General features: G+C 40.9%; 3 protein-coding genes and 1 pseudogene across 5 annotated transcripts; 2 read left to right on the top strand and 2 right to left on the bottom strand.

Annotated features, from left to right (window-relative positions):
* Nucleotides 1–379: 379 nt before the first annotated feature.
* On the top strand, nt 380–6,327 carry gba1 (glucosylceramidase beta 1). The gene is made up of 12 exons (XM_034101961.1): nt 380–526; nt 679–750; nt 879–1,070; nt 1,595–1,741; nt 2,424–2,557; nt 3,188–3,360; nt 3,459–3,548; nt 3,629–3,776; nt 4,660–4,884; nt 5,288–5,451; nt 5,559–5,675; nt 5,752–6,327. Exons 2-12 carry the CDS (start codon nt 684–686, stop codon nt 5,855–5,857), a joined length of 1,563 nt encoding a protein of 520 aa, XP_033957852.1. The 5' UTR covers nt 380–526; nt 679–683; the 3' UTR covers nt 5,858–6,327.
* Nucleotides 6,328–6,370: 43 nt separating this feature from the next.
* On the bottom strand, nt 6,371–12,992 carry rnf115a (ring finger protein 115a). The gene is made up of 9 exons (XM_034101962.2): nt 12,854–12,992; nt 10,494–10,552; nt 10,256–10,310; nt 9,740–10,023; nt 9,545–9,613; nt 9,390–9,462; nt 9,213–9,306; nt 8,212–8,327; nt 6,371–7,514 (listed from the first exon to the last, which is right to left on the bottom strand). Exons 1-9 carry the CDS (start codon nt 12,929–12,931, stop codon nt 7,395–7,397), a joined length of 948 nt encoding a protein of 315 aa, XP_033957853.1. The 5' UTR covers nt 12,932–12,992; the 3' UTR covers nt 6,371–7,394.
* An 807-nt stretch (nt 12,993–13,799) lies between these two features.
* On the top strand, nt 13,800–21,319 carry polr3c (polymerase (RNA) III (DNA directed) polypeptide C). 3 transcript variants are annotated; one of them, XM_071205892.1, is made up of 14 exons: nt 13,800–13,947; nt 14,621–14,767; nt 15,341–15,605; nt 15,757–16,058; nt 16,205–16,309; nt 16,895–17,068; nt 17,160–17,211; nt 17,323–17,383; nt 17,468–17,618; nt 20,210–20,311; nt 20,416–20,465; nt 20,596–20,745; nt 20,838–20,931; nt 21,256–21,319. In XM_071205892.1, exons 2-13 carry the CDS (start codon nt 14,621–14,623, stop codon nt 20,917–20,919), a joined length of 1,641 nt encoding a protein of 546 aa, XP_071061993.1. In that variant the 5' UTR covers nt 13,800–13,947; the 3' UTR covers nt 20,920–20,931; nt 21,256–21,319. The 3 variants fall into 3 exon arrangements, with proteins under 3 accessions (XP_071061993.1, XP_071061992.1, XP_033958692.2); XM_071205891.1 differs by lacking the exon at nt 21,256–21,319 and adding an exon at nt 21,112–21,165; XM_034102801.2 differs by lacking the exon at nt 21,256–21,319 and having other exon boundaries at nt 20,838–21,108.
* A 103-nt stretch (nt 21,320–21,422) lies between these two features.
* LOC117460660 (integrin alpha-10-like) overlaps nt 21,423–26,724 on the bottom strand; it is a 7,798-nt pseudogene continuing 2,496 nt past the window's right edge.

Consider the following 26,724-nt stretch of genomic DNA (forward strand, 5'->3'; position numbering starts at 1 on the left):
ATAAGACAGATGCCATGGAAAATATCAGGTCTAGGACTATGGATTTGAAAAGCCTCCTTTTATTAGTGAAAAATGTTAAATCTGCCACCTAGTTATGACAATTTCTTTTTGTTATTGAGTTGGAAAGCTAGGAGTAAACCCATATTTTCAAACGTACAATGTTTTACTTTGACAAAGCTATTACAATACGAATAAATAGGTTGTATAATATACTTAAATATACATGGAATAGCATACGTAATGTCTTTGTTAACTTCAAAAAAGTCAGCTGCAGTCAAACTGATTAACTCCTTTAGCCTAGTTTATGGTACAGCGTCACCTGGCGGCTGTCTACATTACTGCGAGGTTGGTCACGTGGTTTTTCAAAGTCACATGACTGGCCAGAAGTCCCATTTGACGCCAAAACACAGGGGTCTGAGGAAACGCTGGTATGGCAGATTGGACAAAGTTAAGGTGACAGTCGAGGGTGAATACTTTCTAAATTAACCAGCGGGACATGCAAGAGTTTCTGTCTGCTTCCTCTGAGGTGAGATACTGTTCTCTGAATGACATGACAATAACATGTGTGTCAGCTAAATGAATAGAGCAGTTGGGTCTTTGTTAACCTGTATTTAACAATTCAGGTGCTGACTTTGTATGATTTCTACCTGGCAACACTGAAACATTATTTATTTGCAGGTAAAATGGCGTTGTCTTCATCAGTACTTTTGGTTCTTGTTTTCCTCACAACTGAAGTGACCCTCTCTACAGGTAACATAGAACAAGTTGCAATTGCCCAAATGTGTGTCCTCTTTTGTTGCTTTAAGGGAAACGTGTGTCTTTTTTGTGCATCAATTTAGACATAAAATCCTGTATCTATGACTTATTTCCCCATCCAGGAAGCAATGAATGTGTTGCCAGAAACTTTGGCCATGGCTCTGTGGTGTGTGAGTGTAATTCCACCCACTGTGACAGTGTGGGGTCTGTCACCCTGCATCCTCTGGGACAGTTCTCCTCCTACCTGAGCAGCAGGGCCGGCAGCAGACTGGAGGCAGGCGGGGGGGCGGTCCAGGGGAACAGCACCGGGGAAGGTGAGAGACGGGGAGTCTGTGGAGTTGGAGCTACAGCTGCAAAGATTTATTAATTCAATGTTTAGTTGTCATCTATTAAATCAAACACCAACTATTTTGAGAATAGATTCATCTCTACATTTCTCCCATTTTAGCTTCTTACATTATATTTGACTTCCTGGTTCCTGATCTAAACTATGACGGGAAACTAAATATAGTTGTCTAGTGAACAAAACATTCACTTGGGTAGGGCTGTTCTCTCTAAAACAGATTTGTATTCGACTCACACTCATGAATTTGTCACTAAAATTAAAATGTTGTTTACCTGATAGCTGCTCAAAAGTGTCTCTGTCATAAGTAATTCAGCAGCTAAAGAGCTTTAAAAATGAATTATTGATTAAAGAAGTATTAGTTGACTAAGTCTTAAACAACCACTTGGACCACTTGTAACATTTTATAGACTAACAGGAATTAAAGATTTATCTAGAAGAAAATTCAAAGAATATTCCACAGTTACGATACAGAGCATCTTTCTTCTCTTTCAGGTCTCAGGTTGACCATCGTTCCCTACCAGAAGTACCAGAAGATCAGGGGGTTCGGAGGAGCCATGACGGACGCAGCAGCCATTAACATCCTGTCTCTCTCTGCCGGGGCACAGGACCAGCTGCTGCGCCAGTACTTCTCCCCTGAAGGTACATTCAGTAAAAGTCAAAGTCACCTTTATTGTCAATCTTTCAGTTTGTGTGTACAGACCGAGAGATCGAAATACCCACAATTTCCCACAATCCCGAATAAAAAAATACAAATATATATAAAATATGTATATCTTATATATACACAATCAACAGACACATTTATACACAACAATCAACAACAATCAATGTATACAAAATAACAGTCACTTCAATATCTTTGGGAAATGTACATTAGTGCAAGATTGTCCATAGCAGCGTAAAAAGACTCCTGGAAATGACCACTTTTTATGCAAAAGTAGGGATATAAATATTCTAAACCAATTATTAGTATACTGCTTATAGGTGCAAAATAGTAGAGCTACAACGATAAGACGATAAATTGTTTTTATTATATTATTATAGTCTTTTTTAATTTGAACTGATTGATTAGTACTTATCCAGAAAAATAATCCAGTGAATAGACATTGTAAAAGAACCAAAAACAACAAACACATGTTAGCAATACAATTGTATTCTGTATGATCAACTGGTTTTATTGATTATGTCAACAATGCAAAAAAGGAAAAGTAAAAGTTTAGTTAAAAAACCCAGATAAATCTCATAACAATCCGAGGGTCACTAGTGATGGTGTGGAATGATAATGCAGCCTTTAGTCATTTTGGTGCTGTGTGTCTGGCAGGTATTGGTTACAGCGTGGTGCGTGTCCCCATGGCCAGCTGTGACTTCTCCACCCGTCTGTACACGTATGCCGACACACCTGGAGACTACAACCTAGACAACTTCACGCTGGCCCCCGAGGACATCAAAATGAAGGTCAATATAATCTCCTACTCTCACATATAACCTTCAATCCATAACTCTATGCTGCCTACACAGTGTGAGAAATTAGGGATTTCCAGCTCTTGATAAGTATAGGAAAACATTTAGAAAAAATACATTGTTGTGTTTTATTCAGACTATTATTATTATTATTATTATTATAAACTATTTATGTTTTCTAAAAAATAAATTCAAATGTACATTAGTAAATTGATCATACAAGCAGTGTTTTTCATGGCTATTGGACCTGCTTTCTACATTTTGTGTGAAAGGCACTCTTTTAAAATAAAATTTCTAATTTATATTGAAACTTTCTCCAATGTATTTGTTTAACAGTGTTTATAAGTCTGTTTTACTCCATCGCCAAAAACCAATAAAGAAAAAATCAATAAACATTTCTGGGTTTGTTGTTAATAGATTTGTATGAGCTACAGTACCTAACTACCTTCTCCTGGAAATAGCATGCATAGTCATAATGTAATGTACATATAGACAATTGGATGCTAAACATCTGGCGAGTTTTTTCTCATGTGTGAAATATGTTCTGTCAGGAATTCATGAAATGTGAGTCGGGAAAAGTTTGGAATTTAGAATTTGAAAATGAGTAGGAATCCCTCCTCTCAGATCCCTCTCCTGCAGCGCGCTCAGGCCTTGTCTCCTGTCCCTCTGTCTCTGCTGGCCAGTGCCTGGAGCGCCCCCGCCTGGATGAAAACTAACGGGGCCCTCATAGGAAAAGGCTCTCTGAAGGGCCAGCCTGGGGGCAAGGAGCACAAATCCTGGGCCCAGTACTATATCAGGTGACATGTTGGGCTTTACCTTAATGCAACATCACATGTTTGTAATGCTTCATCCAAGGGGAACTTATTCTGATGGTCACTTTTTTCTTTCCTCTCAGGTTCCTGGAGGAATATGCTAAATATAACTTGACCTTCTGGGCTTTGACCACAGGGAATGAGCCCTCTGCAGGACACATAACAAACTACAGGTCTCTCCTCACATAATATTACACAGAATTATCATCACTCCTAGATTTCACAACGGACTAAGAAGTAACTTATCTTGCAGTTTCCAGGCTCTTGGCTTCACTCCTGAGGAGCAGAGGGACTGGGTGGCTCTGGACCTGGGCCCTGCCCTGCACACCTCCTCACACCCACACACACACGTCCTCATCCTGGATGACAACCGCCTGCTGCTGCCTCACTGGGCTAAAGTGGTGAGTCCAAGGACGAAGAGGAAGTTGGCAAAGTTATAATAAACTTTGTTATACCTGAGGCTACTCTGGCCCTGCAGGAAGGAAATTAGGAATTGTATCATAAATCAGTATAAGACAAGAAAATGGCTTAATCATTACGACTGGATAACTTAAGATATGATGCAATATAAAGTTAACCCGATTTAAAACTATTTGAAGATCATCGATTTTAATATAAAAAAAATCTAACACATAATTGAAGTTCATTTAAGTTTCTGGTAAAATGAACTCTTGCCTATTGTGAGACCATGAGCTTCTTAGCTACTGTAGCACTCAGAATAAAAAAAGTGTTTGCTAAGGTCAGATGGTGATGACTAACGGCCCGTCTACACAGCGGCGTGCGTTGAAGCTTGCCGGCGGGTGTGTCTGAAACTCGACCAACAACCAATCACATGAATCTCCCGCCCCTGACACACAAGCAGCGGTTTGATTGGCTAGAGCTTGTACTTGCATATGATTCGATTGGCTGACGCTTCTGCCGAGGCTTCAAAAGTTGAACATTGCTCAACTTTTGCAGCGAGCCACGCCAGCAAAGCTCCGCGTCGCTTCCCACAATGCAGTTCGGCGAAAAGTGACGTCACCCCATTCAAAGTGAATGGTGAAGCTTTCAACGCACGCCGCTGTGTGGACGGGCCGTAAAAGTCCATAAATAAGGGCCTTTTGTCCATCATTTTGCACCAGACTTACTTTTCGTTCGTAGATGTGCAGGCAAGAGAACATATCACTATCATAAGTGAATACCATAGAACCTCCCTTCCCCTTTTGAACACGCTTTGTAATGCTTCATGACTACCTCAGCATTTTATGTGGAAACTCACTTATTTTTCTCCCCTCGTCCCTCCAGGTCCTAAGTGACATTCACGCAGGAAAGTACATTCACGGCGTTGCGGTCCACTGGTACCTGGACAGCCTGGTCCCAGCAGAGATCAGCCTGGGAGTCACACACCATCTCTTCCCAGATTATTACCTGTTTGGCACCGAGGCCTGCTCTGGTTTCAGCCCACTAGACAGAGGGGTGAAGCTGGGTGACTGGGACAGGGCTGAACACTACGCATGGGACATTATAGAGGTGAAGTCTGCTTATATCTTTGCATGAGACAGTGTGATGGATTTTTAAAAAAACGATGTGAGGTGATCCTGAAAGGTGAATCCCCTCCCTTGATGCTGCAGTGCAGGTTTACACTTTTCAGAAATCGCCTGTGAGCTGCGACTGGTGTTTCGTTTCTCCTTTCTTCACTCTCCCTCTAATGAAATAGGACTCCCTCCATTCTATCTATTTTGCATGAGTGCTTTCAGATCTAGACATCTTGAGAATCAGGAGGGACTTGTTTATGTAGATGTGCTGTCTTTGTGACATTCAAACAAAACACCAGGCACCAGTCCAGGTGATTCATTAAAACAAAACACCGCCTCTTAATACAAAGTTAAATCCCAGACTAGATGCTAAACTGTGGGTGTTTTCTCTGCGGCAGGACTTAAATCATTATGTGGTGGGTTGGACTGACTGGAACCTGGCGTTGGATCAGACTGGTGGGCCAAACTGGGTTAAAAACTTTGTGGACAGCCCTGTTATAGTGGACGCAAAGCGGGATGTGTTCTACAAGCAGCCACACTTCTACAGCATCGCCCACTTCAGGTAAACAACGTCATCTTTGTTCATATTACAGGAACAGCATTTTCATGTCTTCCAATATTTCAAGGAGACGGTCAAATGAAATCTAACCCAATCACATTATTACACAGTAAGTTCCTGTTGGAGGGGTCGCAGAGAGTGGGTGTGTTGGCCAATCAGCACACAGATCTGGAATACACTGCCTTCATCAGACCAGACGGCTCAGTGGTGCTCATCGTTCTCAACAGGTAAGTCAAATGTGTGTTAGTGTAAAATATGGAAGAAATTGAATGAAAAAGGAAATTGTGTGTTTTGGTTTTGTAGGTCATCGACCGTGATCCAGTTTGAAGTCTGGGATCCCGCTGTGGGTTACATCTCCTCCACAGTACCGGACCATTCATTGCTCACTCTTGCCTGGAATACACAATAATCCTTAATACAAGTTCACATACATTTGTTCCTACTCAATCACAAATATTTCTATTCATGTCAAAATGCCGCAACGTTGGATTCTCTCTCACACACCTTTTCTAATTAATTGGTTGCAAGATTGATTTATTATCTGCTGTACTTCAGTGCACAGTTTTGACGATTTCTCTTAAATTAACGTCAGCAAACAAGAGTATTTTTCAACTAATTCAACTTTTATTCCAAAGCCAAAAATGCTTTTTTTCTGCACTGACTCCTATCAGGAATGATCTTAGAAAGTACTGAATGTATGTATTGGTTCTCCAGGATGACCTGTGTTGAAGCTGGTGCCTTGATCGGCAGCTTTAAAATGGTTTAAGTGTCCTTACAATATCTAAAGAAAGAATATAAATGATGTACAGAAATTGTAAATGCTGATTGTAAATGCTTCCATTTAATTTTTAAATAAAGTGCATTTGTCTTAAAATATAAGTTTTAAGTATCTTTGGGCACGGAGGAAAAATGTAACCAGGAATCTTTTTGGTCAATTTATTAATACATCATAGACATTTTTCATATATAATATACAGTTCGATAACCAGGTATTTCACATTTGTGTCTCCATTCTCATTTTTTTTTTCTTTTGCAAACCATAACTTGGACTAAAATTATTTACATCAAAAAAGTGATAAAAAAAATTGAAACAAGACAGAGGAATAAAACAGAGGGATGCCATTTGTTTATAATATATACACTCGGAGGAGAATGTTTCAATCTTAATCATTCAATAAAGGGCGGTTTTCATTCCCTTACAGGTATGGTGTTGGATGTGTTCCCAGAAAGCTGTGACTTTCATTTGAAGTCATTTTACAGCAGTGACTCAAACTGATGTCTATAAAATACTTTGTCCTGTTCTTAAAGTACGTTACAGAGGATGGACGCAATAACATGAACCTCTTTAGAATAAACAATAGAACAAATAACCAAGAGTTAATCAAGTTCTTCCTGAGAAAACCTCAACAGGAATGCATCATTGATCTTAAACATAGGGTTTATTGCAGGGCTACAGGTGTCATTAGGTCCAGACTCTGTAAATACAAAGAGTGACGGTAAACCCTACAGTTATGCCGTCCAGGGCTCAGTTGCAGGACTTAGCTCATTTTCTGTAAAGAGGGCGTGGTATGATATAAAGTATGGCATTTCCCCACAATAGTGTAACGCAGCAGTGCATTTTAAGAAAGATGGAAAAGGAGGTTGCTTGAGGGATGGAAGTAGAGAAGACATGGGCTTGATCATCACCATCAATCTAGGCTGGTTTCTTATGCAGCAAAAAAAAAGAAGAGTCTCCTTGACCTCGACCGACCGTGAAGACGTCTGTATGGAAATCTGTATACATGGTTGAGGAGAAAGGCATTCAAAATAGAAAATAAAAGTACAAAAATCCGACTGAGATGATTATAACTGCAACGGAGATGAAAGGAGGCGAGTGAGAAGCGCTGTGTCTTCTCGTGTGGTGGATGTGGGCGAGGGGAACCAAGGGCTCAGACGGGTGGGGGGTATCAGAAGGACCATCTCTCCTGTGTGCGGGGGTCCATGGACAGGGTGGGGGACTCTGATGGGGGCTGGCTGCTGCTGTCTTCTCCGTTCAAACTCTTCCTACACACTGGACATGTGTCATGCTGTGTGGCCACCGAACAGAAAGTACATGGCATTAGTTTTTGGCAGTTTATCAAGTGGACTCTTTATTTTAACAGATGCTCAGGCTGTTCTTTGACTTTAAATGGCAGGATTTCTCAGTCTAGTTTTGCCGGTACAAAACCCAAGATTGGTTTAGTTTCATATAAAGAGAAAAGCAGGAAATCTTTTGTGATTTTTGTACGAACAATTACTTGAATGGCGATGTTTTTCTGACTGTTGACTAATAACCTTTTTTGTTGTGGCTCTGACCACTCAAAAAACCCCGTGGCAAAATTCCCCACAGCTAATATTAGCAATGTCAGCTTGGGAAAATAAATCCCGCATTTAGCGTTGTTTTTTTATTGTACTGCATACTTTACTTTGATATTAGTTAGTACAGGTAAAAAGGATGGCAATATTCTACATTTTCCTTTTCCACAAAGCTCATGAAGACAAAAAACAAAAACAATGGATTGATCTGAATAACTATCGTAATACGTTTTCCGACAACTACTACTCTTATTTAGCCAGGGTCAGATACAGCTTATTCCAACTTCCACTGTTTTTAAAAAACGATTAAGAACAATCAATGAGATCATTACAGAACGAGCGCTGTTATTATCTTGTATATTATATCCTTGTAAGGACCTATTTTATGAGTTTATAATACAAAGTTCCACCCTCTTTGTCATGACTCACCATTTCCAGCCACGGTACTATACAGTCTGAATGAAAGAAGTGGTTACAGGGTAGCTGTCTGACTGGCTCTCCCACTGCGAAGTCCTCTTTGCACACCGGACATTCCATACAGCAGTCTGCAGCAGAGGAAAGAGAAAGCATTTATAAATACCCCTGTGATTCCTAATAATAATAATAATAATAAATGTTATTTATCTGGTGCTCAAAGCGCTTTGCAAGCCAGTAAAGAAAAATAACAACAAAAGGGAAATAGGGGCGAGGGGTTGTAGGGTTAAGAGTTGAAGGCAAGAGGGAAATAAACATTAATTATCACTTGATACATCTGTTTAGGGGACAAACAACAGATCATTAGTTCTGCATCAAAAAGTGTATTAGCACTAAAACGTTTAAACTACCAAGCACGGTCTATCCTAATTACAGAAAAAATATAAACAAAAAGATTTAAAAAGCCTAGCAGATAAATACAAAAAAAGAAGGATATGTCGTGGTTTCTCAAGACCGCCATCAACAGACTTGAAGCATGGCTGCATAAATAAACCACACAGGTACAGGTGAGTGGTAAAATAGGACAGCACATATAAGAAGTCAAATAGCTCAAATGGAGAGAATAAAATTGTGAAAGGCCAGCAAGCAAAAATAGTAAATATGGAACACATTGTTGATACTCTCAAGGTTAATGGGCATTTCGTCCCAAACAGACACAGTTTCTGTGTCTTCTTTTGGCAGGCGGCTACAGCGAATACACACAAGTGCCTTCTCAAGCTGTATCCAAGTGTTAGCACAGATTCTAAACGACTAAAAACATGACAGATGTGTTCTTAGCCTCTCTCTCTTTTTAATTTACTGAGGACTATTAAGGACCAGATTCCATTAAATCAATACTTAATAATGTGTGTGCACTTAGATAATTGTCTGAATACATTGCATACAAAGCATTCAGGGACTCGGAGAGAAACAGAGTGAGCTCAAGTTTGAAAAGTGGAAAACAAAGACTAACTGACCTGCTTGTTCCTGAGAGATATTGACTGTTGGGAGAGAAGAGATCTTCTCTTTCTCTGCTGGAGGAGGTCCCGTGTTCTCCAACTGACCGAGTAACTATGCACACAACACACATGTATAAACATCAGAGAAATTCACAAGGTGGCCAGGACATAAAGCTGGAGTTCATTTTGGTTTACCTGTGTTATCACAGCGTCTAAGCCTCCCTGTCCCCAGGCGTAATCCCCTGGGTTAGAGTGCAGCATCCCCGTCCTGAGAGAGACAGACAAGTTGATGAGAAATAGTGCCAGCACTGTGACGCCAGCACTGTGACGCCGCTGTAATGTCACCTTACCAAGAGAGGGGAGGTGAGCCGGGGACTCCAGAGTTGGCAAAGAGACCGGCGAGAAACTGTTGTACAATCCTAATGAACAGACAGAAAATATAAAAATGACATCACTACAAATCTGAGGAGAAAAGTTTGTAATAGCATAGTTATTATTTAATGATTCTAAGTTGGAGTATGCGTGGTGGGGTATGGGTTACTCACCCCTCCACAGCAGGAGAGCGGTCTGGTCTGCTGCTGCCTCTGGAGCGGTATCTCCTCTGGCTGTGTAGGCGAGGCGGGCGTCCCGGTCCCCAGTGATCCCCGGCCCCTAGTAGACTCCCCATAGGTCCCCCAAGGCCTGCTGGGACTGACCCCCCGATTGGTCCCCCTCCCAACCCCCCCAGGTCACTCAGACCCCCCAAACGCCCTCCAGGGAGCCGGGGTTCTGAGTCCGGTGTGTCAGCGTCTATTGTAAATGGCCGCTCCAGTAACAACAGGTGCCATAGCTACAGGGAGGGGGGGATTGGACAGGGAAGGGTCCGGAGAAGGACAGAAAGGGGGTTAGGGATAGGAAAGCAGGCAGCACAATAGGAAAAGAGAGGACATAAACATGCAGTAGCAAAAAGAAGGACAGGAAGGGGAGGAGAGGGTAGGGAAAGACAAAGTTAATTAAAAAGTATTGCAATCAATCTTCTCCCACCATATTCCCCCCCCAAAATCCCTCAGGTCAGCTTGTACCTCTGCAAATTGTGTGGCTGCGTCATCTATCCCGTTAGCGCCACCCTCTAGGAGACTGAGGGGAAATGCGCAAAAGAAACACATTATTAGAAACGTCCACTGAACCCTAACACATGTTCACATGTATGGCTAGCCTACAAGCTTCTACAGAAAATATGTTGGTTCATGTGAATAAGAAGAGAACACCAAGTGTCGCCTGGAGAAGTGAGGTAGATACGTAGAATAATATATGTCTCACCTTGAGTCTTCTGTTACTTCCTCTATAAACCCTGAGTCACATCTCGGACAGATATACTCCTGGAGAGAATCACGACAGAACTGGGTCACACGGAAGTCATACCCGCAATAAAACAATTCAGCATTTAATTCACTCTAAGAGTCATATTTTAGCTCTCTTTTATTTCCTGTTTTTTATTTTAATAAGCTTTAATTAATTCTTTCTGGTGTGTGTTTAATAGTAAATGTTATTGTTTTATTATCTTACTATCTTATTGTATAGTCTCTCTTAGTTTATTCCTACTTTTCTGTTCTTATTTAACTGATTGTATTGGATTCAGTTTTTTTGTTTCTGCAGTGAAGCTAAAAGTCTAATATTACTACTATAACTATTAAAATGTTGGTTTTGTTGTTTTGTTCGACCAAAAGCGCACAACAGTCTAAAAGATATTCAGTCGGCAACAATATAATACCAAGAAAAGCTTTACATTCTCACACTGGGGAAGCAAGAACCAAAAAGGTTTATCATTTTTTACATAATGTTTTTTAGCTCTACTTTAGCTAAATGACTGACATAATCTAATCATATTGGATATTGTTATCTGAAATAATACTAAAATACAATATAAATTGAATAGACAACACAACTCATAATTGCGTTTTTTGTTCAGCACGTGTTTTTTGTCCAACGGTGTATTTTTTTTTAAGAAATATCCATATACTGTATTTGCCCTATTGTCAAAGTATGTTGAAATATTCACTCAACCTTTGAAGGTCAACATAAACTAATTGAAAACAGACAATTTGCCGACTGGTTTGGTCAACAAAGCAAAACGGTGTTGCATTTGTCTTTGCTCAGTGTGTTTTATGAATGTAGCCCAGGAGGTAGAGCTGGTATGCCAACCACACCTAACCGAGTGTGTGTTAAAGAAACCACTGCATTAGAATGAGGAAAACACCAGCCAGTGTGGATGATATTATCCCCTCAGTGTAAAACAGAATTACTCAACATGGGAAAATAAGTGAAGGAATATATTCTTCATCCTTAAATACATTGATGAAAACGCTAGGTCTAAAAAACATTATATTATATATATACTCAATGGATTATTTTGTCACAGGACAATTAACACGCTCTATTATCTTTGTTAACACAACACATTTAGGGGTGTAAAACTATGGTAATCAGAAATAAGAAGTAAATAGATTATTTGAGTTGTGTGTCATCATGTGTTGCATAATTAGATATATGACTGAGAGACAGCCTTTGGTCTCTCTACACTGTAGTAGTGAGTAGGTGTCATTTGGCTCAGTGAAGACATGCCACAGGACTGAGTGTGTCTGAGGCAAGCAGGCCAGTTTAGAGTCAGTGTCAGGCTGGAATTACTCTCAACCATAACATAAAACGGAGGATGCAGCTGATCTGGTGGACTGACATAAACAATGCAATATACACTCAGTTGGCTACATGTTGTCCACCTCCTTTAAAACAATCAAGATGCACACCTTAGTGTTAGGGCAGGAACACACACTTATTTTATCTTTTTTAATTGATAGATAGTTTGGTTAATCATCTTTTAACACATTATATGTCAACTACAGACCACAGCTTTGAAAATGATAAAATACATTTAAAAATAACACCTATTCTAAAACACTAATTAAACCATTATAACCTTTTTGAACCTACGATTTCCTGATGGGTTGCTGTACTAGACTGGATTAGTTTTAGCTAGGTGAACCCAATACACTGGTGACTGAGTGTAAATAGTAGACCCTCACAATTATCTAGGATGTAGAAAATACATTTTTAATATATGCGAGTTAAGGTCTGGCAAACTGTTGGCCAAGTCAGCTTCTCAACATCCAATTACTCTTATACTTATCTTTAAAACTGAAACGAAAACGAGATGTTTATGTTCCAGAAAAGTCCCCAACTCGCCCAGCCAAGAGTGTGTTTTAATGGAAACGAAAATGAAAATAGCCTTATATCAAACAATAGACACGGTCTTAACATTAAATAACAAGGTAATGGCACAGATCTTCCTCGGCTGTGTTGTGCAAAACACAACAACCACCAAGCTGTCAAAGAAAGGCGTCAAGCACAGTACTTTGACAAAAGTGTCAAAAACATACATGCCTTAATAAACCTGTCGATTTTTTATTTAATACCCGATTTTTAGAATAAGACATTTGCGAGTGTCACGAGTTTATTTAGAGAGTTAACAACAACAAACGCTGCTAACTGCTAACATGCTAGCTAGTGTTTAGCTGTAGCCTGCAAGCGTTTACAAACGGTATTTCGGAGAAAGCTTCACTTGTCAAGAGCAAATTTTATACAGGAGATTATGAAATATAAATAGAGGAAAACATCTGCCTTACCGGGAGTTTGGGGTTCACTTCTCCCTTACAACAGTGACAGAAAAACCGATGCGGTGGAACAGCCGCAGCCTCCGCCATCTTCCCCAGAGCCGCACAAACACTGACGTCGGTCCTCCAGCAGCCTGAAGACAGCTGTCCGCCTCCAGCCCGGCATGCACCGCGGCACCAGGGCACATCCGAGCACAGAAGAAGACCGGAAGAACAAGGCATTTAATCAGGAACATGTGAACCTCTTAAATGCTTAAAATACATCCATTATATGAACGCTTCCTCAACATTTGTCATGGTTTTATAAGACATGGAACTATAGAAAACATCCCTTCAAAGTTGCATAAGTAAAAAAGCCCAACAAGTATTCCAATTGCTACCCACCTTAATTCCTGATTGACCACTTGTGTGTTTTGTTTAGTTTTGCCTCGTTTTTTTCTGTTTTCCCCCCTGTTTTTCTTCAGGGCAAATCCGAACCACGAGCACATAAGAAGGTCAGAAGTAGACAGGAGTATATAATGGAAATTGGTATTTTGTCCCCCTATCTTTATTCAAGAAGATGTATGAACCTCATATATTTTGTATACAAACAAGTTCACATCATGGGTAGACATACGTTTTAAAAAAATTACATAAAATAAAAAAAGTAATATATTAACAAATATTTGCTAAATACACATTTAGTGTTGATAACCTTTTAATTCATACTGTTTTATATTACTTCTATATTGTTTTACATTCTTGGTAAAAAACATTTTTAAGTTTAAGTTTGGAGTCCATTTATCTAAATATGACATTTTCCCAAAATGAAATAAACTGAACAAAATGTCAATAAAGATAATTACATTTATGTTTTGTTTTTATTTATGTTGGTGTACTGTGTCGAGATCATTCTGGTCCGCACTCCAATAGGTGGCGGTAATGCGCTTTTAACGCTGGTTGCCACCGGCCGTAAAAAACGTAAAATGAAAGAGAAGAAGAAGAAGAAGAAGAAAACCGGAAAAGTTTGTGTGTTGTCAACGAGAAGCCGCATGTGTTTGGATGAATATCTGTGGGATGCTTTAAAACAAACGTAACATTTGTCCTGAAACGTTTCTGTCGGAAAGGTTTGTGGAAAAAACGGAAGTAGCAGACCTTTAGGAGGACATAATGTTCAAGTGTAGACGTTAGCTGTCAACTAGCTGGACTGCAAAGTGCGCAGCCTTAGCTCTGAGGCTGTTAGAAATAGCTGACAGGCTTTGTATTGTTTTGAACTTCTCAAACTATTCATTGTCGAAGTGGTCACTTTGTTGAATGTATAAACGCCCTACCCTTCTGTTGGTTGAATGTAAAGGTATTTGATATGATAGGGATGATGCCATTTGAGGCAACAAACAGTTACACCGTATACAACTGATATGCTGCACACAGAGTTTATTGCTTTTGCTTATTTTTCTACTTGTGTCCCTTTTTGGGCTTTTGATACGCACAGTATACATGGCATCCACTGCTTTCAGTATTATAAAACCGAATTGACAATAAAATACACACCACACGTAATGTGTGTACCTTGTTAATTTCCAGTGCAACTAGCTACATTGTTTGTTTTATGTATGGCATTCACTGTCCTTCTTTATACTTTTAATAAGTGCTTATTATATGTTCTAGGAACGTCTACTAGTCGTGCTAAGCCTGTCATGTATTATGTATATTTTAAGCACATAGACAGTGTTATATATTTATGAATGTATGTTATGTTGTGGTGACACAGGTGCCTAATTTTTGTGTTATTCTGTGCAGATGACTGCCCAGGAGGTGCGCCTGTGTGGTCTCCTGCTGCAGGAGCACTTTGGAGAAATGGTGGAGAAAGTGGGAACACATCTGCTAAAAAGTGGAGCACAGAATTTGAGAATGATCCTTCATGAGACCGGCATCTCATTGGACCTGGTAACAATCTTAAAGTTTTTGTTTCTAGGCTGTTACTGTAATTACATTGCACCATGGAAATACTTTTATACATGTTTTATTTACTGTTATACACACTGCACTACATTCTCAGCTTGTTCAAATATAGTTAAGCAGTCCTGTCAAGCATACTGTCAAGCCATTCAATAAATAATATACAGTTTTGTTTACATAGGCTGATTATTCCACACTTAAAGTAGTAGTACAGGAGTAGCTTTTGTATCATCTGTTTAAATGCAAAACCTACTATCCCTTTACATGACAGGTGGATTTGTGCTCTACAAAAACGGAATATATTACCACTTAAGTGAAAAACCCATGAAGAACAAACACATAAGAGCTAAGAGAACAGCTTTTACATGTTTTTATACATGGTTAAAATGTCTGTTTGCTGGGCTTATTTGCAATATAAAGGAGCAAAAAGCTTGCAAAAACGTTTTGTACAGTATAAACATAGATTTCTTCTTTTATTTTATAAGTAATCTTGTTTTGTGTGACTGTGAAAGGAGTCGTGATGGTAAAGCACCTATTCCCTTCCTATTGGTTCTCATGTAGCTGAAGAAGTCCCTGTGTGTGCTGGTGCAGCACGGAGCCTGTGTGTTCAGCTCAGGCCGTAAAGGGCCTGGGAGCCCTACTGAGTATCGGACCAGCTGTGACCGGATTCTGAGAATTCTGCGATACCCGCGCTACATCTACACTGCGAAAACCCTGTATGGGGACACTGGAGAGCTAATCATAGAGGAGCTACTACAGAGAGGTCACATGACCATGAGCAGCACGGTTAAAACCGTCGCTGACCGTCTAACGCAGAACATGGAGGGTCAGTATCTCAGCTTCTATTTTGATAAAAAACTGGACACGATTTCAATCAAGCAACGTGCAAGAAATAAAAACTTTGTTGGAAATCCTAATATCTGTCAAGAGATAAACGTCCCGTTTTACAACAGCTTTTCTGTTTCTTGTCGTTCCAGATGGTCGCAGCATGGATTACAATGACGTTTCTAATTCTTTCTCCAATCTGGTGGAGACCCATTTTCTTCAGCGATGCCCTCCACCGCCCAGAGCAGGGCCAAAAGAGAGCGCCACTCCAGCCCCCCCACCAGTCCCTGGTACTCCTACTCCCCCCATCAGCACCACCCTGCCCACAGCGGAGAGCTTCCCCGACTGCTACAAAGTGCCTCACGTGACACTCATAGGGAGAGGCAAACGCCCACTCTCCAGTGAGGATGTAGATGACCAAAGAAATGCAAAGAAAGCTAAGATGGATTCAGAGGTGGGTGATTGCTACATGTTAGTTACTTCTAAAACATGCACTTTTAAATCTTAAATGATGTCTTAATTTCCCTGTCGATTGCATGTTATGTATTGCTTATCTTTTGTTTGACTCTGGATCTCTCCATGTGTGCTTTTTATGCTTAGACACATGGTGATGAGGGGATTTGCTGGCAGGTGAATTTTGAGAGGTTTCATCTCCACTTCAGAGACCAGGCCATCATCAGCGCTGTAGCCAACAAACTGGACCAGGTCAGGGTTTTGAACATGAGTGCCGAAAATGGTTCAAAGAATAGTTAGACTATAGGAAACTTTGCTTTCTTTTAGAAACTTCAATTACATAACGGATTTGACTAACTTTAACATCTCTGTGTTTCAAAGCTACAGCCAGTACCCAGCAAAAATAACTACCTACCAGCTAGGGTATACGAAAATATTGATATAGTATTGTATTACAATACTTGTGATACTGTATCAGTTCTCAAAAACTCAGTATTTACATGCAAAGACTGGTGAACATTGGTTCACTTTGTGTTGCACTTTGATGTTGAATGTAAAAGAGACTGATAAATGCATATGCAGATCCAACTATTCTCTGATGTATTCTTTATAAACTTCATAGTTTCCTACAATAACAAATTATCTTTGCTTAAATATATATAGTGATATATGACATCATAACCCCTGTATTATGATCATCTGTCATCCTCATTTTACAGTGAGCACTGATTTATCTAAATGTTCCTATCTGTCCACCTATATATTACAGTTGATGATGATGATGATGATGATGATAATAAATGTCTTTGTAATAATGATTTCCTCTTCATTTCTCAGACTAGCAGTGAGATAGTGCGGACTATGCTGAGGATGAGTGAGGTGACGACCTCGCCCTCAGCCACCTGCACAAAGCCCCTCTCAGCCAATGAGATCTTCAGGTCACTGCCCACCAACTACAACATCGCCAGGCCCATCTTAGACCAGTACCTCACTCTACTGGTTGATGACCCGGTATGAGCTCTGCAAGGCACCTGTCACATTTAACAATCTTATTTTTAATCTGAAAGATGTTTTTTAAATTCACTTGTCCTTTACCTCCTAGATGGAGTTTGTTGGGAAGGCTGGTGAAAGTGGAGGAGGGATGTATGTTGTCAGTATCCTTTTTCAAACTTAAAGGGTCCTGAGCCAACTGTCAAGAACGACCACACTTCGATTTTAATGAATGAAGCACAAGGTATAGGTGCTTTCCCTAACTCCCCTCTCAGATATGCACAGAGCGCTGGCCAATCTGGCGCGAGCCACGCTTGAGTCTGTCGTTCAGGAGAGGTAAGTGTGTATTTTTTAAATTGGTATGCATTTGATTGTTCTATCATCAGGTAATACTTATTAATGACTTTAACTCTGGTGCAGATTTGGCTCCCGATCAGCCCGCATCTTCCGCTTGTTGCTAAGGAAACGTCACCTGGAGCAGAAGCAGGTGGAGGATTTTGCTATGATTCCAGCCAAAGAGGCTAAAGACATGCTCTACTCGCTGCTCTCACAGAACCTGGTCCAACTACAGGTACACACTCCACATGTGAACATGCTTTCATGATGCCCCCCCACCTTTTGTTATAGTTTGTGTTTGTTTTAGAGGAACACAAATGCACATGAGAACAGACATATACAAAAAAGATTGTTTGTGTGTGTGATATTTTCCCAAAAATCTTTAGAAAGAAATATTTGCACAAATAAAACACTTATAAGTATTACCTCAAGTTCATATCAAGTCCCTAGTCCTCAAATATATAGTAAAAATGACTATTGAAAATACACAAAAATAGCCAGTTCAACAAATTGAACATGTTGCATGGAAGATAAATGAGAAGTGTGCTATAGATGGTAAACCACATTAAGGGGCAATAATAGTGATATGCTTGCCCTTTGTATTTATGTATTCTTACTTGCTGTATTCCAAGGCATACTTTTCTTGTCACACCCATAAACACAGCAGTAACGACCTTCCAAAACAGTCCTTGCTCTTAACTGCCATATGTGATTAATTTTGACAAGAAATACGACGACATTAGTCTTCGAGAGATTTAAATATACAAAGCAAGCTGTTTCAGGCTCATTTTCTTAGTGTATTATCAAGAGTGGCAGCCTGAAATGTAGGAGTAATAAAAAAAAGAAAAGAAACTGATCTAAAAACCCACTTTGGAAATGGTTTGGCACACTTTTTGATGATGCACTCTCATTTATGCATGGATTGAGATATGTGTATGCCAACAGAGGACGGAGACATTACTTTTTGGGTTTCCATCCTTCTGTCAGACCCATGGGAACACAATATTTTAAACAGCAAAACAGGATGATTGGTAAATATTGATTAATTGATGACTTTTAGGACAGACATGGATTTAACTTGACCTTGACTGGGTGGCGGAGGCATTCATCTGCTGGGTAAAACTATACATTGAAAGCACTATAGCCTTTTATCTGAGTTTATGGACAATGACGCAATAATAATCTAACCAAAGTGACGATTTGGCAAATTCTCTGACAGTGTGCGAAAAAGTACACGTCCCACTGTCCGGGACGTGTTATTTACAATATCGGACAAGTAGATCTTTCAATTGACTTGTCCGGCGGACAAGTGACGTTTTTCGCCCTGATTTATTGACAAATTATATATAAATTCAGTTTACAAAAGGCAGAACTCATTCGCAAATTGTACGTGTCCGCCATTGTTCGTTTAGAAGTGTTAGTTTCGGTTCTGCTTGTCGATTCCTAAGGAAATGCATCTCGCCGCTTTCTGTACAGTTAGACGGGGGCGGGGCGGGGCGGGAAGTATAGCACAGTGGCAGGGTTGGGAAGCAAAACTCTGTTCCGTGTAGGAACAAATAACAATTGTCCGGTCCCGGGATTAATAAGAGTTGTGAGGACAGTAAGCGAGGCCGAGCCCCGCGGACTGCAGCTCTCTCTCTCTATGCTCCGTATCAGCTGATCGCTGCAAGGTGCAGCTCTGCAGCTATCTCTCTCGCTCTCTCTCTCTCTCTCTCTCTCTCTCTCTCTCTCTCTCTCTCTCTTTCTACACACAGCAGATCTGCTGCCCGTTTAACAGCCTCATCTTTGTCAAACTTTCTTATGTTCTTTCTCTAACATGTAATGAAGGTTATTAAGCGTTTTAGCTCCTATGTTGTTAATATTGACCGCCAGTTCCTTTATGAAGTGAAGCAGCCTCCCTGTCTGTGTCCTCGCGCTGTCCTCACATCCCCGGACCCCCAGACTCGGAGGAGCGTAGGGATGTCAGTATTGTTTATGAAGCGGGGTATAGAAAGTACATTATTGAAATGAAAATACTATTTATTTACTTTTACAAACAGTGAGCAGCTGCAGCATGTGTATTGCAGGACATGTGTAAGCGTGCAAGCGTCTTTGAGTTGTAGAAAAGCGCTAGGCCTATAGGCTATAAATATAATGTATTATTATTATTAGTCCTATGTGTTGGACATGTGTGGTTGGACTCTGTCTCACAGGCAGGTTGCAGTGTAACATCAGAGGAGACTGGGCCAATTGTACATTCTCAAACTGCACCACTTAGAACTAACTAAACGATGCAGGGATTATTTTTATATAATTGTATTCAATAACCGTAAGAAATTAAACAGTATGAAGTGATTTGTAAATATGAATACAGATTTGACTTAATGTTTTCATAAATATATTTTTCTCCCAGTTTGTCATGGGACTTATTTACTCTCTCAAAGAACCGGAACCGAAAAGCAGAACCGGAATCGTTAAAATCCAAACGATACCCAACCCTATGTGTGATGCAGTAAAATGTTACCGCTCACTTACGTTAGCGGTGCCGTAAAAACCGTGGGAAAATGTAAGATACGATGGCGAAGAAGAAGATTCCAGTGGCCCCAATTTTTGTCCATTCTGGACAAGTGAAAAATGTATTCGGACAAGTACATTTCCAAACTCACTTGTCCATGGACAAGTACTCTCGAAAAACTTTTTCTCACGCTGTGACATATTGGATTAAGTACACTAGAATGATTTAAGTCATAGTGTAAGTGCTGCAGCCATATTTCTTATTTGTTATTGTACCTACTCATTCTGTCTGAACTGCCATGACTCTTTTGTTTGTTTGTTTGTTTTCATCAGGAAGTCCCAAAGACTCCTGACTACGCTCCCTCTCGTACCTTCTATCTTTACACCGTCAACCAACTCCCCACTGCGAGAATGCTGCTTCAGAACTGCTACAAGGTAAATAAGTTGTTATACTGTAACCTTAATTGCTCGTACTAATGCAATGCTTTTTATGTCTTTCATATTGGATTTGCCTTCAGTAATGTTTTGTCTCTGTGCAGACAGTTGCCAACCTCATAGAGCGCCGCCTGTATGAGTCCAAAGAGAGCAAGTGAGTCCATTTTGTCTGCGTCCCATGCCTGCGCAAAACCCAGATACATTCTCATGATCTACCTAAAGAGTTGTCTGTCTCACACACTGTCACAGATCAGTGTTTGATTGCTTTCCCTCTTGATCGGCAGGCGTCTGCTGGAGAAATCCCAGCGAATCGAAGCCATCCTGGCCTCTCTGCAGGCCAGCGGGGCGGAGCCTGAGCAGCTGACGGAGGTGGAGGAGATGATCACTGCTCCTGAAAAACAACAGCTGGATGCCTTACGGCTTCATATCAACAAGTAGGAGAACAAATCCAATCAGTTCTCTTTTCTACAGGGGAATCCTTATTGAATCACCTCTTCGGTCTCATCATTGTTCTTTTCCCCTCCAGGTTAGACTCGGCAGAGAACCAGGTAGATGAAACCATCTTTCTTATAGAGTCCTACGTCAACTCCACCACAACCACAAGTTGAGAGCATTTCAACGTACGTTTGAAGATTTCCCTCGTTACCTTTTGTGTATGAATGTGTCAAGTATGGCTGTTTTATAGTTAATATGACCGGATTGTTTCACCTTGAAGTGCAGTCAAATCTGAATAGATAACCTTTCTTGTTTTTATTTCATCCCTGAATAAATGAATAAACTGAATACTTATTTTTCAACAGTTTTAATTTCATCGAAGAACAAACACAAAACTATAAGACAAACATAAAACGGAGTGATTGTTTGAAATGTAAATCCATGATGATGTCTGTATATTAAATAGAAGAATTGTGATTTAATACACTTTGGTGTTTCCTTAAAAATAGAAAAAGATTATTTACATAAGTGCTCCCGACCCTGGAAATAATGGGTAGTGCATTTGTGTTGGACCCTTGTGATGTTCGCTTTGGTCCTGGAGGTCCTGTTGGGTCTGTGGATCGAATCCAAACTGTCTCTGTGGCTGCTGAGAGGCAGCGCATGTGGTGGTCGTCATGGCAAACGATTGTTGTCATTCCAGCGATGTTTGGGCTCAGTCTTCATGGTTCTCATCTTCTCCTCTCTGTTTGCGTGTGAAGAATCCCAGCTGATGAAAAGATCATTGTAGATGATTAGAATACACCCTTAACACGTTCATTTTATTGAAGCAATTCTTAGGTAAATATAAAACTGAAATACCTTCCATAGTATGAAAATGATTAGGGCCAGTAGCAGCAAACCTCCAATGATGCTACCGATCAGAATCCACAGCGAGATAGGAATAGCTCGGCCCTTAAGCACCTCCAATACCGTCTACAGCATAACAGATGAAGGGAGAGATTAGAGAAACTAAATGCCATTCCCGTTCTCCGTCAAAAGAAATCCGACTGCAGTCTTCTTACCTCCCTCCAGACTGTTCCTGTGCCCAGAGTAATGAGGTTAGTCTCCTGGGCTGCGAGGCTGTAGGCCCCTATTATCTTCACTGACTTATATTTTGCCTAAAAAAGGAGACACAGAAGTGATGACCAATGATTGGGTCACAGGACAAAAAAATAAATATGTTGAAATGAGCATCAGCATTCTGTTGTGTAACTCACTTTTCTGAAAAAGTCATCATGAACTCTGCGGCTGACACGAATGAGAGCGAACTGCCCTTGTAAAAGCTGCTTTACTTCACACACAACCTCAGTGCACCATGACCTGCTGCAGTTCTAAACACAAATATATAAACATGCATGTTAAACACGTATACTGATGCCACACTGTGTTCATTCAGTTCGTTGCTACCAGGGGCCTCACCAGTATGTCGTTAGGCATCATGTCTTCTGGGTGAAGGGAGCGTACGTCTCTCTGTCTGGCCTTCAGCTGGGGCAGATCACTCAGCACGCTGCAGTTCACCCACGAGGCCTATGGGTACATTCAAATGAGTCAGATACGATCTAAATGAGAGATACAAACCCTCACTCTGTCTGCAGCACTACTCACGTTGTATGAAACATCAGTGACGGTCATGAAGACTGTGTCTCCTGCAGCTACTGAGGGCAGAAGCAGCCTCAGCAACACATTACTCACAGAGTAACATCCGAGGTTCTGCAGCTAAAAACAAAAAAAGCTGCAATTTTGCCTCATCTATTCTTTTTTAGATCAACAATATTATGTATGCATGTGAGCCATACCTTGAGTTGTGTATAAAAACTCTGGTCCAATAGCCTCTGACGCTGTGCGAGTGGGGTGGACCTCGTATCGGTTCAAATTAGATTCACTGTACAAAAAAACGGGGTTAAAAAACACATCAATACAATACTCTTTGAAGTAGCTAATACATCATATTGTTGTACAAGCATACCTGATAACAAACAACTCTGGTTCGTACTGAACGAAACTCTGCAGCTGAACACTGTTGTCCCCAAAAGTGTCTCTCTCTCCACACTGTCACTGTAAAAGAAGCAGACGGTTACATAGAGTAAACTCAGGAGCTTATTGCATAAGAATATGCAATTTACTGTATGTACAGCACTTTGGCTCGACCAAAAATCGTTTAAATGTGCTATATAAATAAAACTTGATTTGATGCTCTGGAAGCCATATTTAAAACCATGTTTTATTGAGGTTTTCAGTAGTTTTGAACTTCTGTTTTGCTTTGGTGAGATACCTTTTAGCATGAAGCTTCATCTGCACTCGGTTGTGCAGAGAGGTGCAGCTGAACTCAAACTCCAACATGAAGTTAACCTGCAAACAAACAAAAGAGAACAGCCTGCTGAAGTGACACATATCACATGGGGGAAGTGAAGTATGAGTGGGCGAGTCGAGAGAAGGATGGAGCTATTTTCTCGGCATGGACATACTTTTGACTGGGAGCGAAATACTGGATAGCTGACATTACACGAGTGGCTGTTGGCTCCAAGTGCTGTACACTCAATCTTAAAGTTGGCATCCTCCTACATCAAAAGAAAAGAAACAACCATGTAAGTTTGTTGGTGTTATGTGTGAATGCCTGGTGTGTTTGCAGCATGTATGTGTGTGGTTTACCCTGATGCTGAGGCTGGAGAAGTGCAGGTTGCGGGAATAGCTCAGCGTCAGGCTGGTGTTGTAGGCGTTTTCCAGTCTGTTCTGAAGCTGCACCTCCACCGCCAGACGCCTACGAGGGCTGCGAATCACATAAGGCTTCTGTCTGTGGAGGAAACACAATGAAAACTGAAACAACAGAATAGATGTCTGATCCTGTCAAACTGATGCAGAAAGAAAAGAGAATGAGAGGAAGATCTAAAATATGTACCTCGTCCCGGAGATGTCCATATGAGCCTGCAGCACCAGGTCTGTTGTACACACATCGTCCTCACCACAGTCTTTAAAGAACTGGATCTGCAAAGTGTAGGAAGACAAGTTTGATTAATACCTTGCATGGAGGTTGAATCCATATTCCAGGCTTCAGTTAATGCATGTGTGTCCGGTTAGTTTGAGAACAGTGGGAGGTCATGTGGTGCCGTCGGAAAGCTAGAAACGATAACCACTCACAGATTTCTTGACGGTTGTTGGCCAGCCTTCATCCAGCACCGGGCCACTCTCTGTATCGTTGATCTTAAACCGCAGCGAGAAGCTTATTGGACGGATGTAATCTGCTGTGTCCTACAACAAAGACAGGCATACATGTTAGTGATGCATTAAAGTAGCCTAGCGCATTAAATGTGGAAAGTGTGTGGTGGATGGTGTAGCATTGCTCACATAGACATGGAAAGGCATTCTGTAGCAGAGCGTTTGTCCTGTGTGAACTCGAACCGCCAGCTGGGTCTGACGGTGGGAGCTGTCGTCAAACAGGGCCCTCGCAGACAACTTCCTGTCATCCAACATGGCCGACACCCACAGATCTGAGGAGAGGGCAGGTAATTAGGACAGATGGTAAGTGTTGGTAAATCCCTTTTGTAATTATTATGCATGTCTGGCCAGTTCACAACTGTTCCAGTCCTCATTATTAGGATTAGAGAGGGTAAGAAATACAATGTGTCATACTGAAGCTGTTTGTGTGTGGGCCGGGGGAGCGGGAGACGGTAGTGAAGCAGGCGGTGGCGTTGAGACAGGCCGACTCTCTGCCCCCCCTCTGGCAGGTCTTCTGAATGACGTTGATGGAGTGCGGCTGGAAGGACAGACTCACGTTGATCTGCACTATGCTTCGAGAGCTGGGGATAGAAGGAACATGGGATATCATTTTAGCCATGTGACCCAACAGATATAAAGGGGGTGTATTACTTGGATTAGGACCAACACAAAATCTGAATTTAGCTACACGATTTACCTACACAGATTGCAATATCTATAGAACATTTGAAATTCATCTGAATCTTTGTTCATTGTGTTTTGTCTTTTTTTTTGGCAGATTAATTATTACACTAATGTGTGTGTTGGGAGTGGGGAACAAAGACAAAGCCAGAACAAAAATAAACAGAAATGATTGATTGAGAGACTACACACTATTTTGATGAACTAAATATGAATATTTCTTAATACATACTGGCAATCTTCTATACTAGTGCCACACCTGTAATTTGACTACATCGTAAATCTACAGCTAGAAAAGGAAAATCTGTTCTCTCAATCTCCGTCACTCTCTCCCTCCCTCCCTATTTGGGCCTCTACCCACCTGAGCATCACAGCGCTGCCCTGTGCTCCCACTGCCAAGTCTATCAGCTCATCTCCATCCAAATCCAACCGAGCACTCACACTGCGGCCAAAATACTGAATGGAGGGCGAAATCGATGCCCCTGAAATACGCTGAAGGAAGCCAAGAGGCAGAAAACCAAAGTCAGTTTGATTGCATCTTGAAATACACCTTACGAAAATGTAAATGTAAGCAAAAGACGGGTACCTGCTTGTAATTGTGCCCGACGTAAATACCGTCTCCGTGGTAGAGATAAATGGCTCCTCTGTGATCATCCTCCAGCGGGGCCCCCACCAGCAGGTCAGTGAAGCCGTCGTGGTTGAGGTCTGGAGCGGCCGCCAGGGCGTAACCAAACCTGGCATCCTGGGACTTTTCTTCTGACTTCAGAGTACCATTGGAAACAAACACTTCCTCCTGGGAGCAAAGAAAGAAGAAAGAAGATTGGAAGTAACAAAAATACATCTTTTGAGAAAATAATGATTGAAGTATCACAAGAGTTTGCTAATGTTGTGTATTCTCATGGACTGCATGTAATCAATAAGAAGAAGTTGGAACACTGCAGTCTTACCCCACTGAGGGTGTAGATGTACACTCTACCAGTTTCCTTGTTTCCTGAGCCAAGGAACATTGGCGCAGCTACCAGAAGGACATCAGTGATGCCATCCTGGTCGATGTCCAGCCCACACACCTCGCTGCCATAGTAAGATCCAATCTGCAGACAGAAACATTCTTATCCAGTTTACTGCCACTAGATGGAGCCCTTGCGCTAATCTTTGACAAATGAGATTCCTAATTTGGTATGCTTTAACAAATAAACAGAAAAAGGTATTGTAGGGAAAAGAGAGGAACAGAGAGGTTTACCTGTTCTCCATTCAGGGCTTGTACAATGTTGACATCGCCATCATCGCTGAGTTCAAACAAGATGACTTTGCCTTTGTGTTTGAATCGAGGAGCACCAGCCACATACAGCCTCTTCCAGTCACCAACTATCACAGAAGATACTGTGTAACCTGGGGACAGATACAAACATATCTTTTAACACTGCAACCTAATCTATGGTCTTCAGTAAAGAGTTAAAGACTCAAACTGGTGTTGTTGACAATGAAATATACAAAGAAATGTGCTTGAGTAAAGTAATGCGTCACATGTGTGGTTCACCTTATACTTCTGTCAATGTTTAAATCGTTTTGTAACACATTCATACAGTTGAAAGTGTGGTCTGACTTCAGCGCTGCTATGAGGCGGTGTGTGTTTTGGTGTGCTGCTGGAAAGAGCTCTGACGTGTGATTTGAGAGCTTGCTCCAGAACAGGAGTTCATTCACAAGTTATGTTAAGATAAACAATAATCAAAACAAGGATGTGTTGGAAAGGATCATATGCATTTTGGAGGGTATTCCATTGAGAGGTTTAAGTTAGGTAGCTGGATTTTAAACGGGGTGAATAAAGTAAGTGCCACTCTAAACCCAAACAGGCCTAAGGTTCACTGTTTGGCAACTGTCTTTTAATGTGATTTTTAATTGAATATTTTTAAATAATAAATGGAAGATGTTACCTTTTACATTTTGAGAAATTGTAACAAGCTGCTGTCATTATGGTCTGATATTTTATGGACTCCACTCCTTTACTTTGTTGACTTTATTAAAGGTGCATTCAGCATTTCATATCC

This window comes from Pseudochaenichthys georgianus, chromosome 16 (assembly GCF_902827115.2).
Source record: "Pseudochaenichthys georgianus chromosome 16, fPseGeo1.2, whole genome shotgun sequence".
In the NCBI taxonomy this organism is placed as follows: Eukaryota; Metazoa; Chordata; class Actinopteri; order Perciformes; family Channichthyidae; genus Pseudochaenichthys; species Pseudochaenichthys georgianus.